The 19,806-nt window shown below is 31.4% G+C and overlaps 1 protein-coding gene across 1 annotated transcript; it reads right to left on the bottom strand.

The window, feature by feature from the left end:
• Positions 1-292: 292 nt before the first annotated feature.
• Positions 293-6,104, bottom strand: LOC118042130 (histidine kinase 5). Its single transcript, XM_035049697.2, has 11 exons — positions 5,835-6,104; positions 4,108-5,024; positions 3,957-4,013; positions 3,604-3,831; positions 3,427-3,520; positions 3,011-3,348; positions 2,410-2,818; positions 2,141-2,244; positions 1,182-1,961; positions 856-1,035; positions 293-624 (listed from the first exon to the last, which is right to left on the bottom strand). The coding sequence occupies exons 2-11, from the start codon at positions 4,816-4,818 to the stop codon at positions 502-504; spliced, it is 3,024 nt and encodes a 1,007-aa protein (XP_034905588.1). The 5' UTR covers positions 4,819-5,024; positions 5,835-6,104; the 3' UTR covers positions 293-501.
• Between the last annotated feature and the right edge of the window lie 13,702 nt (positions 6,105-19,806).

Genomic DNA, 19,806 nt, shown 5'->3' on the forward strand with positions numbered 1-19,806 from the left:
GCAAGCAAATTGGAATTCCTAAAATAGAAAATTGGAATTTTTAATTCCTGAATCTAGGAGTCCTGTTTTTTCTATTTTGCTATCATCAAATAAATGTTGATCTAGTCTATAGGTATTTTGTTATCATCAAATAAATGTTGAGCTAGTCTACAGGAACAAGTTAGTTGGTTAAGAAATTATTTGCTAATTTGATGCTTTATTATGGCATTTTGATTGTTTGTTTTTCCTATAAATGTAATGAAGTTTTAATGAATAAAATAGTAATTCAAGTCTGTACAACAATAGCATACTATTATCGTAAAATTCTCTCATGTTTTCTTTTCTTTCCTTCCATTTAAAATCATCACCTAGGAAAAATGTCAAAATCATCTTGGAGAAGGGAAAAAGTAATGCCATGGATCTATACAACTTCTACTGAGATCTACTAATGGCTGCAAAGAACATGTTACATTGGTTACAAAACTTTCCTAGCATTTTTTGTACACAAATTTACAGCAGAAATCATGGTAGATATTGTTCCAAGCACTCTTTTATTTTTTGAAAAGTCACGGGCTTTGAAACAAATGAGTCCATGCCATTTGCATAGCATTCCTCTGCACTCTCTGATAATGCATTTGCTGTCATCTGCACATTCACCAGCAGACTCTGTTAGCGTACGCGGACAGAAAAAAATATGACATCTTTCAGTGGTTCTGGCGTAAATCGGCTAGTATAGAAACCAAGACACATTGCTGTGTTTTGATTGATAATAATTAACAAGTAGCTAATAATATTCAGGGTAGTAAGATTACAAGTGAATCAAGGGAGGAAATGGGGTATCAAGATTTTAAGGGTTTTTGATAGTGAAGTGCTTACTGCAATTATAGGAATCCGCTTATGATAATGAATTGAACTCTGACCATCTAGTACTGAAGCTGAAGATGGTGCACATGGCTCTATTCCAGCCTTAAAAGCAGCATCCCAATTGCCAGTTTCTTCGAAAGAACGAATCAATTGTGTAGCTTGAAGGCCATTCATAACAGGCATGCAGACATCCTGCAAAATTTGTATAATACATGGTTACTGCAACTTAAGAATCAAAGTATTTAGCTTAATCGAAATTGCATTCACACCTAAACTCATCGGAAGAAGCATGAACAAAGAAAAGGAGGTGGTGGAAATTATTTGAATCTAGAAATTACCATCAAAATGAGATCATAAGAACAGGACTGAACTGCACGCACTGCTTCTACTCCGTTATTTACGACAACCATGGTGTGGCCTAACTGCTTCATCATTGATTTCGTCACCATTACGTTGATCTTGTTGTCTTCTACTAGAAGGATCTTAGGCTTTGGTTTTGATTCTGGTTCTTGTGGAATGCTGCTAGAAGTGCACTGAGAGCTTGTGGCAGATTTCTCTTGTTCCTGACACGACCCCGGTGGGTCACCCGACACTTCTTTGTGATTATTGCAGTTTTTAGTACCATTAGGGATTTTACTCTTTGTGTCATCTAGACATTGTTTTCTTCTACAAACTACATTCTCGTTGTCACGGTCTGGACTATGACTAAATGAGCTTTCAGGTTCAGATAATGTCTCGGCAACTTCAACCATAGAACAGGCATCCTCAACAGAAGTCGTCTCTTTCAATCTAACGTTACCAGAAGGAAATGAGCAAGAATCCTCAGAGAATCCATTGAGTATAGGGGAATTACTGAAACCAATACTATGTGGCAATAATTTTTGAGTCCTGGTGGATCCATTAGAAGAGAATAGAGAGCCCAAAGTGCGTGGTTGGAACTGAAAGAAGCCAGCAGTTTCATCCTCTAGTGGAGCATCATTATCAGCCATCTCTGAAAGATCATCAGGATCATCGGAAGAATCACAGGTTGATGATACCTTATACGGTAGCACAAACGTAAACGTAGATCCACATTTCACTTTGCTAGACACAGTGAGACGGCCTCCCATCAGCTCAACCTAACCCAAATGCATAGAAATGTAAGAAGGCTGTCTCAAAATCTGTATTCACACGATGTTCTGTTTCCCATCAATTTAAGCTATCAAAGCATGTTTGTATCAAAGTTTCAGAATACAAATTTCAGTTTATTACAGACAAAGTACAGATCACAAATGGCTTGGGTGGTCAGAAAACTCACCAGCTGTTTGCATATCGCAAGGCCTAGCCCTGTCCCGCCATATTTTCGAGCATGATCCGCACTAACTTGCATGTATTTTTTGAATAGAGTAGGTAAAGCATTATCTGACATGAAAAAGAAATGTAATGAGTGCTTCTACAATAGAAATTAACTTGGAATGTAATAGACAGCTAGAGTATTGATAAACAGAGAAAAGAAGAAAAGAAAATACTCAATTCTTCGACTAGGCAGATGATTTTAGAATATAGTTAAGCATATTGATAATGTACCTGGGATTCCAATGCCGGTGTCATAAACATCACAGCAAAGCCACACTGTTGTTCCAGGTACTTCAGGTTCCTCCCCTTGATCTCCGTCCATTGTGTTTCCATTCTTAACCGGTGTTTGAGGTTCATTGCTAGGCAAATGATTAGGATATGGACCTTCACTGTATTTTGTACTGTGGAAGCTTTTCCGATCGCTGCTACTTCGAGACGAGGATGTAGGCTTGCCTTCCTTTGGCTCATTTGTGGTTGACTGATCTGCAGATGACTTCTGATGTTTTCTTTCAGCTTTTCCATAACATGGATCCGATACGACATAAAGTTTTATCCCTACTTTCCCTTCATGAGTAAACTTGATTGCATTGCTTATCAAGTTGGTGAGGATTTGCCGGATCCTAAGAACATCTCCAATGACCTAAAACTAAAGCATGATCAGTATTTTTTAATTTGACACAGTAACAGATGTTACCTTCAGACAGAGCTAAATGGCACAAAAATATTGATATTGCAGATTCAATTTATATAAAAACAATATTCATGAGCAATGCTGCATCTAAAGTTTTTTCTTAAAAGTTAGTCTATCGACTTTGTGTTATGAAACTTTTACCTCAATGGGAACATCATCGGCTACACGTCCTTCCAAGGTCAGAATCTTTTGCAATGATGCCGCAGCAGTCTGCAGCACATGTTTTACTACCTCTCGTGGTCGGAATTTCGTAGCCTCCAACTTCATAACACCTGACTCAACCTTGGAAAGGTCGAGTATGTCATTTATAAGTTGAAGAACCAAATCTCCTGAAGATATCATGACATTCAATAGCTGTCTTTGCTCGCGATCAAGGTTTGTGGTGGAAAGAATCTCAGCCATGCTAACAACTCCAGAGAGAGGTGATCTTATTTCATGAGACATGGTTGCTAGCATTTGTTTTGCACGCATTGTTTCCTCTGCAAAAGTACAGAGGTACAAAGTCAGATTGAACTTCTCAAGTCACCACAACCGAAATTGTCGACGAAAAAACAAACCTGTTATATGGATTGTTTTGTTAAGTTCTGTTTCCTTAGCTTTCTGTACTGCTATCTCTTCTCGAAGCCTTGCCATTTTCTCTCTTTTCCTTACCTGTTTTGCAACCAGGAACATGAATGTCTATTCTTTTGCAAGATCAAGAAGATTCTAAATAACCACGAAAAAGAATGATTTACCTGATCAGTTACATCCATTCCCATATAGTTTATACCGATTGTCTCCCCGGACTTGCTAAAAACGGGTTCTACATAGATCAAAAATGTCTTTGAACCAAATAATTCTGTCTCAAATGTGATTTCCCTCTTTGCAGGCAATCCTTTATCCAAAACTTCTTTCTTGAAATCTTGAGATTCCTTAACTCCTGCGCCTGAAAAAATTTCGACATCTGTTTTTCCTATAATTTCCTGAAAATGGAATGGACAATATAGAATTATAGATAGGTAATTCAGTGACTCGAGCTAGCCAGCAATACTTTGAAGAGGAACAATGAAAATGAAAAAGAAATCCTGCCTCGATCACAATTTCTTACCTCCTCTTGCAAACGCGGAAAATGATTATAGATAAAGCGATATCTTAAATCTTTATCCTGAAAGAAATAATCAACAAATCAGACCTTTTAGCAAGAAATTGGGCGCAGGCAGGCAGAAAGAATAGGATTATGTCTGCTTTACTCATAATACCTGATGGCCTATAACAACAGGAGCATTTTGAAGTACAAAATGTAAGAAATTATCAGCCCTTTTCAGAATCTGTGTCAACTCTTCAACTGGGGAGGATTGCTTTTCCAAGTTCTGTATGCTTTCTTGTAACTTCTCTGTCAGTAACTCCTCTCTGTGGACACTAGCCTCCAACAATTTCTCTAAATGCACTACTCGCTGTTTCCAGTATGCGACAGTGTCGAATTCAGCATCTATGTCTACTCTCTTGCTTTGAACAATGATATCACTTTTTCTCCGAGGAATATCTTGATATATATCAAATATTTCATCCAAAATAGAAATCTGTCGCTTATCACCACTGTATCTTTCTTCCTCAAACCGAAAATCCTCCAATATCTCCAATTTCTTGAGCTCAACTTCCTCTCTTTGTTTGTTTAAGATGTCAAGCTCTTCTCTGAGAAGGCGGACTGCATATGCCTGTTTATACTCCCAATGCTGTACAAGATGTGCCAGCTGAGAAGAGCCCCTATCAGTGTAATTCGTCAGCTCGACAAGATGATGGAAATCAACTATAGTTGGCCCCTCAACTATGGTAACCTCCTCTAACATGTCTTGATCCCCTACCGGCTTCTCTACATATGGCTTTGAACTGTCAATATCTTCAGGCCACATTGAAGAGAGGGCTTCAATGTCCATGTCCTCCATTTGATCATTCTCCATTTCGCAGACCATTAAACCACTTACATCAAATTTATGCGTCCATTATTCAAAGGCTACTGAACCACTGTACTCGCGCCACTCTACGCACCAGAAACAATGAAAAACTTCAACCTTCTTAAACCCTTTATTTGCATAAGAAAATCTTCAAACGGCAGTGGTAGAAAATCCAAAACCATGAAATCTGATGCACTTTGTTTTGACAGGAAAATTGTGCTTTCCTATTGGAACCAACAGAGCAAAAATGAATTACTGGAGAAAACTCACATCCTACACTTCAGAAATGGAGAATCACATATACATTTACAAACATATCATGCATCAAAATCTTGAACATAAGGGAGCAGAAGCAGCAGCAAGAGCAACAAATAACAGCAAAATTGGATTGCAATACAATAAAAGCAGAGTTGATTGGCTATAGTAGTTTTATCTATTAAACAAAATTCTCTGATAAATATTGAACCAATGATTCAAGACTTGAACAGCACTCAGGCTATTTCACTTTGACAATCACAACAAACTTGAAATTAAAGAAAAATAATCATTAAAATTAAAGAAAAAATATTTCAAAAAATGCAAATAGTATGGCCCAATTCAGAATTTTTTCAACAACTTCTGAAAATCGCTTAATTTGCTGAATTATGCAAGGAATAAGAGAGAAGAATACCACTTTCCAGGAAAACAAACAAAGTATAGAACTGAAAAGCTGACACACAAAAGCCAGAACAGCCTATACAAGACAAAATGGCAACAAAAATTTCTACAGAGAAAGGGGGATTCTTTGAGTTAAATCAGTTAACCAAAGCAAAAGAATTTGGTCTACGTTTTCTCATTTATAAGAACATAAAGGACCTCTTGTGTTGCATCATTTTCCACCTCAAACAACATTAAAGGACAAGAAGCGCAAACTCATGCCATTGTCAAAAACTTTTCACGTACAAAGCAAAGGATCCATCAAACAAAACAATTCAAGAAACACTTCCAATCAAACCCAAAACATTGAATTCAAGAAACACAAAGAAACAACTAACCTTGGTGAGTGGTGATTGAATCAAAGCTCATGCAACCAAGAAGCAAAGAAGATCAAGAAAGTAACATGGGCAGACAAGAAAATGAAAGTTTAAGGGGGAAAAACTTTTTCACTGTAGATCTAATGATGAGGAATCTAGATCCTGGTTTTAACTACTGAGTCAATTTTTTTCAATGGATAATTAGCCACTAACAGCGAGAGGGAGAGAGAGGGAGAGAGAGAGCAAGGAGAGCATGTGAAAGGCAAAAAACAAAAACAAAACGTGGAGAGAACAGAAGGTATAATACTAATACTATAGCTAGGCAGCTAGCTACTAACACCAAGAAGCCATGTGCATTAGGAAGTCAAAAATATTAGAAAAATTCTTCAAATTTAGCCTTTTTTTCACTCTTTTTAATTTATATAATATTCTATAAATCTTTTTCTCTCTTTCTGTGTTTTTAAAGTGACATTCGTAGTCTCTTCTCTGCAACAAAAAAAAAAAAAAGATTGGAAATCACCACTTTGGTCTCTTATACTTATGTTTTCTCTGTCTTCATGCTTTTACTACAGAGAAAGAGAGGTTTTTTTTTTAGTATTTTTTAAAAGGGAAAGGAGTTCTCCTGATTTTCCCGCCTTTTATTATTTTTAGGGAAGTGTTTGATTATTGGTTAGAGACAGAATAGATGGAGATAAAAAAAAACAAGATGGAGATATAATTGTGTTCGGATATATAAAATAAAGTAATTGGTTTTAAATCTTGCTTGGTTATGCTAAATAAAATAGAATAAAATATAAAAATATATATTTTATTCTTAATATATATTGTTGTAAAAAATAATTAGATATTATTTGTTTCATTTTAGTTTATATTAAGTATTGAAATTAATAGTATTATAATAACCATAATTCTAAAATTAAGACTGACTTGAGTTTTTGAACTGGTCCGAGTTTAAGAAAAAGATGAATGATTGACTTGACCGGAAAATAAAAAAATCAAGGACTTTAAAAAAAAAAACAATTTGTTAAAAAACAAGGTCGCTTTGATTTTTTTTTTTTTTTTTTGGTTTGTCGGATTGACCCTCTCTACCAGTGACTTGAACCTTGCATCGAGTTAACTCTCAGGTCGAGTTTTAAAACTATAATAATAATCATTTTTATTCATGTATTAACTCAGGTCACCTTATGCTAACCCTCTCGACTTGTGACCTAGGCCTTGCCCTAGTTAACCTTCGAGTTGACCCAGGTCAACCCAAGTTGATCTCAATGATCCGTGACCCAGGCCTTATCCTTGGTTAACCTATGAATCAAGTTTTGAAATTTGATAATAACCATTTTTATTTTATAATGACTCGAGTCAATTCGGATTGACCCTTCTAACACATGACTCGAGCCTTACCTTAAGTCGACTTCTAAGTTGGATTTTTAAATTATAATAATAACTATTTTTATCATTATGTTGATCAGGGTCAATTGTCAACCCCACTTATTACTCAGGTCTTGTCCCAGGTCAACTCCCGAATCAGGTTTCAAATTATAATAACAATCATTTTTATTCTTATGCTAACTTAGATCAACACAACCTATGACTCGAGCATTCGACCAATGACCCGGGCTATGCCTTGAATCGACCCCCCAAGTTGTGTTTAAAAACTGTAATAATAATTATTTTTATCTTTATATGTTTTAGTTGGATAATTTTGAAATTGAGAGCTTTTTACAAGGATATTTTAATAATAAAAAAATAATAAATATTATCTTTGAAAAAATAATTTTTTTTTTTTACCTCCTACTTTGAAAGTATAAAAATTTAGAAACAAATTTAATTTTATGTCTTTATCTCGGATGATAAGTCGTAGTTTTAAAACTCGATATAAAATCAACTTAGAACAAGGTCTAGATCACAAGTTGAGAAGATCGATCCCAAAAATTAATAAAAAAATAATAACAAAAAAATTGTTTTGATAAAAAATCAATAAAAAAAAAGTCAACATGTTTGTCAAGCGAGGTTTTTTCCTTTTTATTTTTATTTTTTTCAATCCAAACCTTATGTTCTGAATTTACTTCACAAGCCAGTCCGATGGATGAGTGTTGAGAATTTACACTGTAATTGGTGCAGGAAGCAGGTGAAAAGTTTTGATTAAGATTAATTAAGTTTTAAAAATAGATCATTTTATCTAATGCATTTAAATTTGGGTTATGCTTAAGATTATGTTCTCTTCAATGCTAAAATTTTTGTGTATGATGGTATGACATGACTGAATAAAACTGAAGTAAATTGATTCAAATATATATTTATTGTTAATAAAAAAAAATTCAGTAATATAATCTCTCGTTACAACACTTACATCATATGTGTAAAAAAATATTTTTTTAATTTTTTTTTTCTTAAAAAAAAGATTTGAACTCGAGATTTCAGAACTTGTAGTCTTTCTTTTTTGTCTCTTTTACAAACTAATGATGATGTATTTTCATCATGGATCTTTTTATTTTCACATATCCCATGTTGACGGGGGTGGTTGATTTATGTTATTCCTCTTTTCTTACAAGCCTTGAGCATGCTATTCCTAAGTAATAAGTATACATTTATATGGGAAAATATGTAAGAAGTCCGACCGATTTATATTATCAGAAAATTAAAAAACATCAATAAAATATTTCTACTGACCAATTTTATTATTGTTTTAATTTTGTGGTAATGACATAAGCAATGGAGCTCATTGCAATTAGGACCCGTTTAGAAATTTGGTTCAAACATCATTCCATCCAAAAAATTTAAAAAAATTAATTTAAATTTTTTTTATATTTTCAGATTTTTTTGATATATTAATGTTAAAAATTATTTAAAAAAAATTATTTTAATATATTTCTAAATAAAAAAAATATTTTACCATATTCTCAAATATGCACATACTTATTTCAGCATTATAGTGCCCGAGTGAAAAAACACTAAAATATACATTAACTTAAAAAATAGTTCGAATAATTTATATGAACAACAGCACATTAAATTCGATTTGTTGGAAGGATATGGTGACAAGTAGGTTTATTCTATAAAAAGGCAATGCCTATATATATATATATAGTTTATGCAACCATAACAACAAAGCCACTTCCTCGTCTCTTCCTTTGGCATTTGGACCTAGCTAGCCTCCATAGCAATTCCTCGTTAATTGATATCCTCCTTGTCGATAAAGGCAGAGAAAATAAAATATGTCATAGCTATTAAACTATTGATCAAAGCGTAAATAGTTATATATATTCATTTTATTAAGAGTATATTGTCCTTGAAGAAGATTAAGAGTAATAATTAGTCCTTCTGTTAGGTTATGTTACTTTTCCTCCATCAAGTTAGGATTAGTATTTATCAAGTGATTAGCATGTGATATAAAAATCACAAGAGAAACACGTGTGTTTAGGGCTATGTAATGAGAGATTACATGCGAGGTGCGTTTCATATTAACAAAGGTACTGTCACATGACAAGTATATATTAACTCCAATTTGGACAGAAACCTAACTTCGTTTAATACAATGATTAATCTTTTAGGAGCCTTGGCACATTTTACTTTTAGTATAAGCTACTTGGAATATTGCATTTTGTGGCAGCAAGTGATCACTAGGTAACCTCAAGGGATGGATATGATTAACAAGGTATGTTATTATTATCAAATAAATAAAGATAATGAAGATTCGAATTCATGACTGCTTGATTATAAGTTATGATATCATGTTAAAGAACCATCTCAACTTAATAGTTTAAATTGTTAGGTAATGTCTCAAAACATTATTTATATTATTCTTTAACATTGCCAAAGAACCATCTCAACCCAATAGCTTAAATTGTTAAGTGAGGTCCCAAAATATAATTTATATTATTCTCTAACATACTCTCTCAAGTGAAAGTCTTTTGGGGTTGAACTTGTACAAGTCAACGCTACCTTGTGCTTAATTTTTATCAAATAAATAGGGATGATGAGATTCAAACTCGTGATTGTTTAATTATTAAAGCTCTGATACTATGTCAAATAATCATCTCAACCTAATACCTTAAGTTGTTAGGTGAAGTTTCAAGATATGATTTATATTATTTTCTAACAAGTTCATCTAAAAAAAAAAAAAAAAAGTTTTGATTGTATATAAGTTCTACCTCTTGCATTAATTTTAGGATAAAATATAATATAATGAACGAATTGAACTATTTTTTTTATGAATAGACATGCAAACAAATGATTAAAAGGTTGGCTAATATTAAGACTCCAAATGTTAAGACTATAATTATCATACTCCACAGTAGAAAAAAGGGTATGATACACAATTAAACAACCATCTAGATTTTATAAATATAACATTGAGTTAGACTTTCTTGTTCTCAGTGCAATTTCTTTATATAGATCTATTATATATAGATCTATTAGTCATTTCTTTTATGTAATTCAAATCCTCATAATCAACTGATGTAGAATGGAGGGCATCATTATCATCCCCATCGCACCATAATTATAGTCCAAGATCAAGTTATAAACGGTGTAGGTAGTTCTTACACTTGTTAAGAAATATAGAGTTATTTTATTTTATTTATTAAAATTAGAATAATATTTTTATTTTCTTTTCAATTTATCATATATATATATATATATATATATATATATATATATATATATATATATCTTTGTATTTAGGTTAAATATGTTCCTTTAGATTATTGTGATCATTCAATATTAATGAAACTTTAGCCTCTTCCTCTCTTATTTTTGTATTTCTATTTATTTATTTGGATTGTTTTACATGGTATTAGAGTATGGTTTCATGGAACGAGACTTATCTCAAACACATCTTTCGTGGATCCAACTTTGAGAAGATATTTGTTCAGTTTCTACAATCTAGTATTTCGTTTTTCTTTGTTTGTTGATTATGGCTATTTAAAGAGATGATTCGCTTCAATCTGTAAGTGTGAGGTTGGATGAAAAGAATTATTCATATTAAAGTTGTGTGATGAGAAATATTTTTAAGGGTAAGAAGATGTGGGGATATATTAGTCTATTAAGGTGCAACAATGAATATTTGGAGCAAAGTAGGCTTTAATAACAGGCTTTGGTTTGGGTGCAATAATTCAACATATTAGGTTATGGTTTTTGCTTCTTCCCTGGATGCTCATTTGTTCTTGTGTCCTTTTTGGTGGATATGGCATCAGAAAAATATTATCTCCTTTAGGGAAGTTTATGATGGCGATGAATGGCTTTTTAGGAACATTTACAACTTCATAGATGATTATAGTTTGACCTAGAAAGTTATCGATGATAATCCGTATACTCCTCTTCAAATTTCATGGAAACATCCAAATGAAGATTTTGTTAAGCTATATATGGATGTTAGTTCCCTAGGTAACCCAAAGAGAACTGTTTTTGGTGGCCTTATTAGTTCGGCAATGGGTTTCTTTATGATAGGGTTTTTTGACTTTGCTGGGATTGAAGGCAATCTTTTGTTAAGTTGATTTTTTTTTTCACAACCATATCATTCGTCTTAAAAAGAAAAATTCATGAACAAGAAATTATGGATATTAGTACTTTTATTTTTTGGTTTAGACAATCTATTAAATCTAGCTTTTTCTTGTAGAAAAAAAAAAAAACTCATTTATCATGGTATTTTTTTAATTTGATCCCACGATAATAATATCAAAAAACATATTCATAATCGAGAACCAAACTTAGGTAACTTTATATTAATGATTTGTATATATATTCTTAATTGAATTAGGAATTAATTAGTTCTACCACATTATGTAACACAAAAAGGAATAACATAAAAAATTGTTTTTTTTAATGAAAATGGACATGTAATTAAAAGAGATCTATTATTTAATCTACATTTGTATAAATGTTTTGCTATTTTATTGAGGTGATTTTCCAAAATTTAGGGTATATAAATAATTAGTTATTTAGTTTTTAAGATGGTGGTTAATCAACATGTCCAAATAATTGGCTTTTTTTCTCTTTATATCAGGGAATTTCAAACCAATAGTGAAAGTTTAAGTATCTACAAAAACAATCTCAATCGGGGGATTTAAAGACTCTCCAATAATAAATTCAGTATTTTTATAGGAAAAATAATAAATGACTTAAAATAGCCTTCAATTTAAGAAATAAAGATATTTGTTATTGAGTTTTAAGATAGTTAATACTCTGAAATATATGTAAGTTTTTTTTAAGTGATAAAAGTTCTGAACTCTTACCTGAATGATTAAGGTGGTATTTATATCCCTTGCACCTTGTCATTGGATTGAAAAGTCATTTGCTTTCAGTGGCATTAATGAGGGATAAATACTCCTCACATATCATTAATGAGATAATAAGTATGGTAGGTCTCTTAATATATCTTGTATACACCTATAAATGTAGGGGAATCATTATCCCAAATATGAATGACTCATATAATTATTCTAGATGAAGAGGCCTGGCAGTTTATCATGTTTAAAATACTTTTAATTTAGGAGATCATCTAGGGTCTGACACATAATTGTAGAACCTATCAGTCTTTGAATCCAAGTGCTTTGGGTTTCATATTTTTGCCAGACACATATTGTCTTGGGTTTGGATAATTGTCAAACCCAAGTATCTTAAGTTTGACATGTTCGCTAGATTCATATTGTCTTGGATTTAACTGATTTTCAAATTCAAGTATCTTGAGTTTGACATGTTTACCAGACCTATATTACTCTAAGTCTGTCACATTCTCTAAACCCATATTATATTGGGTTTAGTTATCAATAAAACTTCAATGCTTTAGATTAAGTATATATTTACGAGACCTATATCATCCTTTTTAATTTATAAATTTTAATTAAAAATTAGTGACTCATTATATTGTACTTTGATTGTACTAATGAATGTCAACTGCTTCCGTATTCGTATTCCGTATAGTTACCATAGCATAGAAGGTTGATTAAAAATTTTCAAATAAATTAAATAGAATTAAGTGAAACCACTTTGCTTAACCATATTTTAATCAAGTTGCTAGCTAGCTAACTTCCTAATTATTTAATAATTAAACCCCTTTTTGATGGAATAAATTAAACAAAACCCTTTACTGGTCATAAAGAACCTTTGGTGAAAGAGAGGGCCACACTGATAGGTTAATTAATTAATCACTTTTAAGAAAAAAATAATTACATGGAAGAGAAAGATGATTGGCTGAGACAGCATCCTCAATACACGGATTAGTTAACTGCTAAAAACTTTCGGCAAGTGTGCTTCAGTCCCTTTCACTAGGTTTACCAAAGATGGCAATAATTATTTAATTAATTTTTAAGAGTTTTGTTTAAATTAATAAATAATGGTATTGATGACTACAGAAAATTAACCACAGAAATAAAGCAATGTGATTGGTTCATAAATATACTTGCCAACGTTGAAGATTATATAAAAAAGAAAGTTCATGTAATTAAGGATTAGTTTGTGATGTTTTTTCCAAGTTCCAAGAGTCGTGTGCTTAATTTGTTATCACATGTTATAATTTTATTTTTATTTTTAGGGTAGAGGAGGAAAGCACATGTTCTCTTGATTTTTCTTCTCATGGTCGGCATCATGTTACCCGTAGTTGACTGTTTAAGATATTAATTGGTAACATGGCTTTGCAAATTAATTAAGATCCCAACGCACAATTAATATTATAACAGCTTGAGTTTTCATAACTTATCATATGGAAATTCGTTTCCACTCATGCATTCTGCATATCATAATCCCTTATTCCACTTTAGAAATTACTTTTGAGAGCATTTGGTTATTTTCTTAAAATAAAAAATGACAAATAATTGATATAGATGGAACATGTCTTTTTGTCCTATATGTGTTTGAAATGATATAAAATTATTTTAAAAATAGATTTATTTTTATATTTCAAGCTTTATCTATTTCACCAAACATTTTTTTGTCTCTTTTATTATAAGACACTAACTAAACACAACATTGAAAAACTAAAACTTCATATATTAGTTTTTTTTTTTTTAAGAAAAAAAAAAGAGAGTATTACACGAAATTCATAAATTAAAATATATAAAGATGCATAGTTTAAATCTTGTGTAACCAATTTGGTGTGTATTGGAGTAATGTGATGCACGAATATTTTTGCAAAATAACTTTTCAATTGATAATGCATTAAAAATATTTTTAAAAATATATATATTTTTTAATATTAATACATCAAAATTATTAAAAAACACCTAAAATATATCAATTTGATATTTTTTTTTAAATGATTTAAAAGGAATTTAAAAAAGCAAATTAAACTGCAAAAATAATCAGTCTTAGTATAATTGCCATTATATCTATTCATGAATAGTTTATGATTTTTTTATTTGCAACATGAGCTGATTTATAATTAGTTGGTGAATGGATAAGTATTATGCATTATTACTAGATAATTACATATACTATTGTTCTTATTATGTGATTAATTCTCTTTATATAGACCATATATATTCATGAAATAACTTCTAATGCATCAAACTAATGGCATATATATTCTACATCAGTTATTGGCAAATAACAATATATAGCTAAAGCCTAAAATGCATTGTTTACCTAAAAGGAAGAATGCAATGAGGGAAAAAATCACCAATCATTTATCAAAAAGAAAACTCCAAAATATTGTAGATAATTGCATGGAAATCATCAAGGGTTTTGTTAGTTCTGACAAGATTCATGTTGGGTCTCCAAGTCTTGTGCAGTACGTGGCAAATTTCAAATGGGTGTACTAAAACCACAGTAGACATCTGCTTGGACTACTGTGCAAGTCCAAACAAAGACTACACTTTTTGCTCACATTCATCATTTGGGATTGGAGCCTTTAATTTTTTCGGTGGAGTAAATAAAAAAAATAAAATTAAGAATTAAGGAAATAGTGATCACGAGGAGGCACAAAAACACTCAACTCATCAGCAGCCAACAGGTGTCTAGTAGTGAACACTTTTTCAATAATCATGGACAGCAAACTCTCCGCCAGAATCTCTCAATAATAGCATACGGATTGCTTGCTTATGCAAAAATTTTATACATATGTTAATTTTTTTATTAACCCTAGAATTCAGGCTGGGTTTAAAAAATAAACGAAACCATGTTTTATCTCCTATAGATTGAGTGATATTCTGATCTTATCCTTATAGTTTAAAACTTTTTGATGCTGATCTTATATTTGACAAAAAAAAAAATGGTATACGTTTTAAATGTTAAATGGATAATGAAAATTTATTACAAAGTAAGAACCGTAATTTTTATGTTTTTTAATTGTTAAGAATTTTTATGAGACATTATGATAAGTATAGAAATCCGGAAAGAATGAAGAGAGAAAACATGAAAAATGAAAAATGAAAAATAAAAAAGAGAGAGAGTAAGAAATCGAGACTTCATTAGGTTTTGTTAAGTATTTAATGGTAATTAGAGATAAGATTGAAGCTTTTTCTAATAAGGAATAATATTGAAAAAATTAAATTGTAGGGATTGTTTTTAAATTGAATTGAATTAACTGATTTCATCCTTTAATATTTAATTTATTAGGTGTTGAGTTCCTGAGTTGAGTTTTGATCAAGAATTTAATGAATTGCAGGTTTGAGAGTTTAACTCGGGTTTATAAGGTTTGCTTCGTCTTGATATCTTTTCTACGATGCAAAAAATGGTTCGCTCTATTATAGTTTCATATTAAATTAAATTTATTGATTGCATCTTTGGCATGTTATTTGAGACAATACTAGAAGAATTTTGTTTTTTAATTATTTTATTTGGAAATTAGTATTTTTTGTTTATTTTCTCTTTTTTTATTATTAAGTTATCTTGGTATTATGTCTTGAATCATGGATTTAACAGGTTTATTAGGTTTGACTCAATTTTATTTTTTTTTAATATTTTTGAATCTCGATTATAATCTTGAATTTAAAAAAATTGTATCACCATGATATTTTTTTGCGATGAAAAAAACAGAAGATGCGGGCCACTTTCTAAATGAAATTACAAGTACTTGATGCCAATCCCCCAAACCCTGGAAGCACCATACCACCTAAGATTGTGATTTTGTCATTTTGACAACTCCATGACAAAGAAAAGAAGGCTTTCCCATGAATCCTACATTTGCACTTCTTGTAGGACATGTTGATTTGATATAGCTTTTCTCAACGTTGTCTTCTTGTAATCTGGTGTTCGTAGCTATGGCTAGTGACATTTCGTGTCCATATAGGATCTCCCAAGAACCCCTTCGCGCCACGGAAGGGTTGATTCATAGTTTTTTTTTGGTTTCCAAAGGACTATCTTTCGTATCCAACAAGTAACAACGCTTGATTCTCTCACGTCTATATGTATTTAGTTTGTGTTTTCCATAAAGATTAATTGAGGTGACATAGGTGCGTGTTAGTTTTTTAGAGTGATGGAATTTTTAAAACTATAAAAAAAAGTAGAGATGATTGATTAGAAATATAGTTTGGAATTGATCCGTTGTAATGTTCTTGTATTTAAGTCGGGATATCAACTTAGATTTATCTTTTTAATCCAAAATGATATTTTCCTTTTAAATCATTAGTTTTGACTTAGTTGAAGATCAATATAAAAGTAATTCAAAATAAAATTTAATCTAGAATTTAATCGATGATAATAAATTCTACCATTGATTCATCGATATAAATTCTACAATTGATTCATCGATATCTCCATGCCACTCAAGCACACCATTGAAGACCCGACTGAATATCAGGAGCTAGAAGGCTCCTGAGCATGATGTTTAGCATTTTAGGGCACATAACATGGGTAGTGGACAACACCACTCCGGGATTTCTTGCCTAGCTCTGTAGTAGGGTCCCCTTTCTAGCATGATAATTAAGTATATATTGCATGCAAATCACTTTCACTATAGATAGGAGGAGCTAGGTCTTGTCTTGGTTCTTACCAGGTAAAGCTAGGAGCTTAGGACAAGAAGATTGCTTACTGATAAAAAGCAGTATAATATCACTATCCTAAGTTGTATGTAGCTAGCCTTCTTTCTGCACCTACTCGAACCAACATGTTAGATTAGACAAAAGATTGCCTAATCATAGAAGCACCACATATCTCTCTTTACATCTCACTTTCCTCAAATCTATCACAGCTTGTTAAGCGCCCCTTTTCCTCCTTTCTCAGCCTACTCACTCCATCACACTCTTCAATGTTTATTATTATTGTTTTTGTTTTTATTAGGATATTTTAAACATGTTTGTAAATCATTTGACATGAAGTTGTTTTTTCTAAATAATTTTAATGACATACATTGTATATGATTTGATGTATTTAGAAGAACATGTAATCTTTTTCTTAAGTTAGATTAAAAAAATATAAAAACACTAGCAAATTTTTGTAAAAACAAGATACCTTTTGAATAATTGAAATAAAAGGGATATGTTCCATTATTTTTTATGTTTTGAAATAACACAAATTCACTTTAAAATTGTTCTATAAATAGATTTGTTTTATACTAATGTTTTTATCTCTCTAATCAAATATATGTGTGTGTGTGTTTTTTTCATCCGAAGAAGCTAACTTCACTAGCAAAATTATTATGAATGGAACAAGGAATATCAAATTAAATATTACCCTAATTAAGAATGGATGTCATCATTTTTATAGACTATGCTACAAAAGCCCATTTGGCTTCAAGCACCTCATTGTCTTCACACGTACACAAATCCTAAAGAAAATATAATAGAATGCGATCTAAGGCAATGAAAATAAGTGTTAGAGAGAGAGGGAGAGAGAGAGCCCATTGCCGGTCTTCGAACATGCTACAATAGCTTGATTGCTTCCCCCCTTCCTAAGAAACAATGCTGGGTTTATTTAAATAAATAAATAAATGCTGGGTTTATTTAAATAAATAAAAAATAAATTTACATACATATATATATTTATATTTTTTATTAAAATATTCAAAAACATTATAGTGTCAACCACATGTTGTGTTCTAATTAAGATAGAATGAAGAATAAATTTACACAGGCTGTCTTAATTATAAATGGAGCAAGTACTTAAGAAACTTGAGAAGTGTACTAGAAATTCTTAAGTAAACGTAGATGTCAAATTGGTCGGTTTATTTGCATGTTCCTTGCATCCACCTAATATCTCATCGGCAACCAACTCTTTGACCTATCAAGAACATAGTTGGTGAATTTGGTTTGATTTAATGGGCTGATCCGAAAAATTCAAGGTTTGAAGTTCGATTGGAGTCAGGTTTTTAATTGAGTTTGATAAAATATTAATCTGATAAAACTTAATTGGGTTAATATTGATTAGTTTTTGTAAATTAAAAAAACAGAGAACAAAAAAAATTTGATCTAGAAACTTACAAGGTTGATGCGGTAAACCGTAAATTAACTTTAGTAATCAAATAATTCAACTATGATACTCTTTTCATGCTGTGAATAACATTACCTATTACCTTAATATGCAAGTGTGAATTGTGATCATGATATCTTCTATATATTTCTAACTGCAAGGGTGTCAAGTGCGTGCAGATTTGATATGGGCCTTGAGAGTGACTTCATTGGTTGGGGGCCTATCGGGCCTCAAAGCCTCTAATTCATGTTTGGAAGCCCAATAGATTAAGTCTTTTCCTTGTTATCCTTTTTTCTGCTTGTCATTGTCCCTGATATATAAAACAGGTTTTTTAATTTCAAAATTATTTTCTTAAGAATAATTTGTTTGACATGCATCTTAGTACCAATGTCCACTTGTAACTTAACTCAAACTAGGTTACTTGGGTAAAAGTTGACATGGTTCAAACACAATCCTTTCAATTTAGTCAAAATCAAATTGATTCTTGATTTAACTTCTTAATTTTTTTAAAAAAATAATATTGTTTTAACTTTAAAAAAAATCTTGAAATGATAATATTATCTCGAGCCTTAAAAGACCGGGTTTTATAAAAGCTTTGACTCGCTAAATGCTATCGATTTGATTGATCTTGTGATGTATATATTTTAGTATTTGAGTGGAGATGCAACTATGGATGGCCCAGAATTTCTTTCTCAATTCTAGCCTAGCAGCTTATCACATGGCTAAAACCCGAGCCATGTCTATTCTGCCTGAGCCGACTACATTTTTCTTCTCCAAATTTCTTCACCTTCTCGAGCCCATCGACTCATGCATCAAAAATATATATAAAAAAAAGCACTTGAGGTCTTGACCCAGCAATTAAAGGGACTTGTTTCATTCCTCTGTATCCTGGGTTCAAACCTTACCGTGCACGTCTGTCACCCCCGCGGTGCCTTACATGCTCACTGGGTTTGCAGGATGTTCAGTGAGCCGTGAGAATTAGTCGTGGTGCGCGTAAACTGGCCCGACACCCATGTAAATCAAAAAAAAAAAAAATATATATATATATATATATATATATATATAAAACAAAAACCCATCTGACAGATTTTAGTTTTCCCAATTTTATGATAGTATTTTGCTATACTCTTGTGAAAACGACATGTTTTTATGAAAGGGATACTGTTCATTTTAAACAATAACATATTTCTTCGGTTTTATTTTTTTTATAATTCGTATTTTCACAGTTTCTGCCCCCAAAACTCTTTATTTTCTACCTTTCTTCTTCCCTTTAAAATAAATTTAAAGTAACTTTTTATATTTTAAAAACATAAAAACACAAGGAAACATGTCTTCTTCTTTTTATCTTATCACAAGACAATAATATATATTCTTTATTGACGACTATATAGTATATATATATATGAAAGAATATGTATTAATATTTAATACATACAAGAAAATGAAATTATCTTGATTTGTTTTTAAGAAAATCCTTTTGTAATTTGCACAGAAAATATATCCAAACCAACAGATCAATCAATCAATCAATTTTGTTGACCCATCTCAGCTGGAACCAGTAGCTCATAAATTTGCAAAGTGGAAGAAATATAACACAATCTATCTTTTCATTACATTATTATCAACCAAACATGATTGTTCAGACAACCTAATA

The sequence above is a fragment of the Populus alba genome, chromosome 6 (assembly GCF_005239225.2).
Source record: "Populus alba chromosome 6, ASM523922v2, whole genome shotgun sequence".
Classification (NCBI taxonomy): Eukaryota; Viridiplantae; Streptophyta; class Magnoliopsida; order Malpighiales; family Salicaceae; genus Populus; species Populus alba.

What these genes read in the sequence shown, in the direction of transcription:
- LOC118042130 (XM_035049697.2), bottom strand. Translation starts at nt 4,818, where the DNA reads ATGGTCTGCGAAATGGAGAATGATCAAATGGAGGACATGGACATTGAA. An exon ending in TTCCGCGTTTGCAAGAGGAG is followed by an intron (nt 3,832 to 3,956) that starts GTAAGAAATTGT and finishes TTCCATTTTCAG; the next exon opens with GAAATTATAGGAAAAACAGA. An exon ending in TTGCGATATGCAAACAGCTG is followed by an intron (nt 1,962 to 2,140) that starts GTGAGTTTTCTG and finishes CATTTGGGTTAG; the next exon opens with GTTGAGCTGATGGGAGGCCG.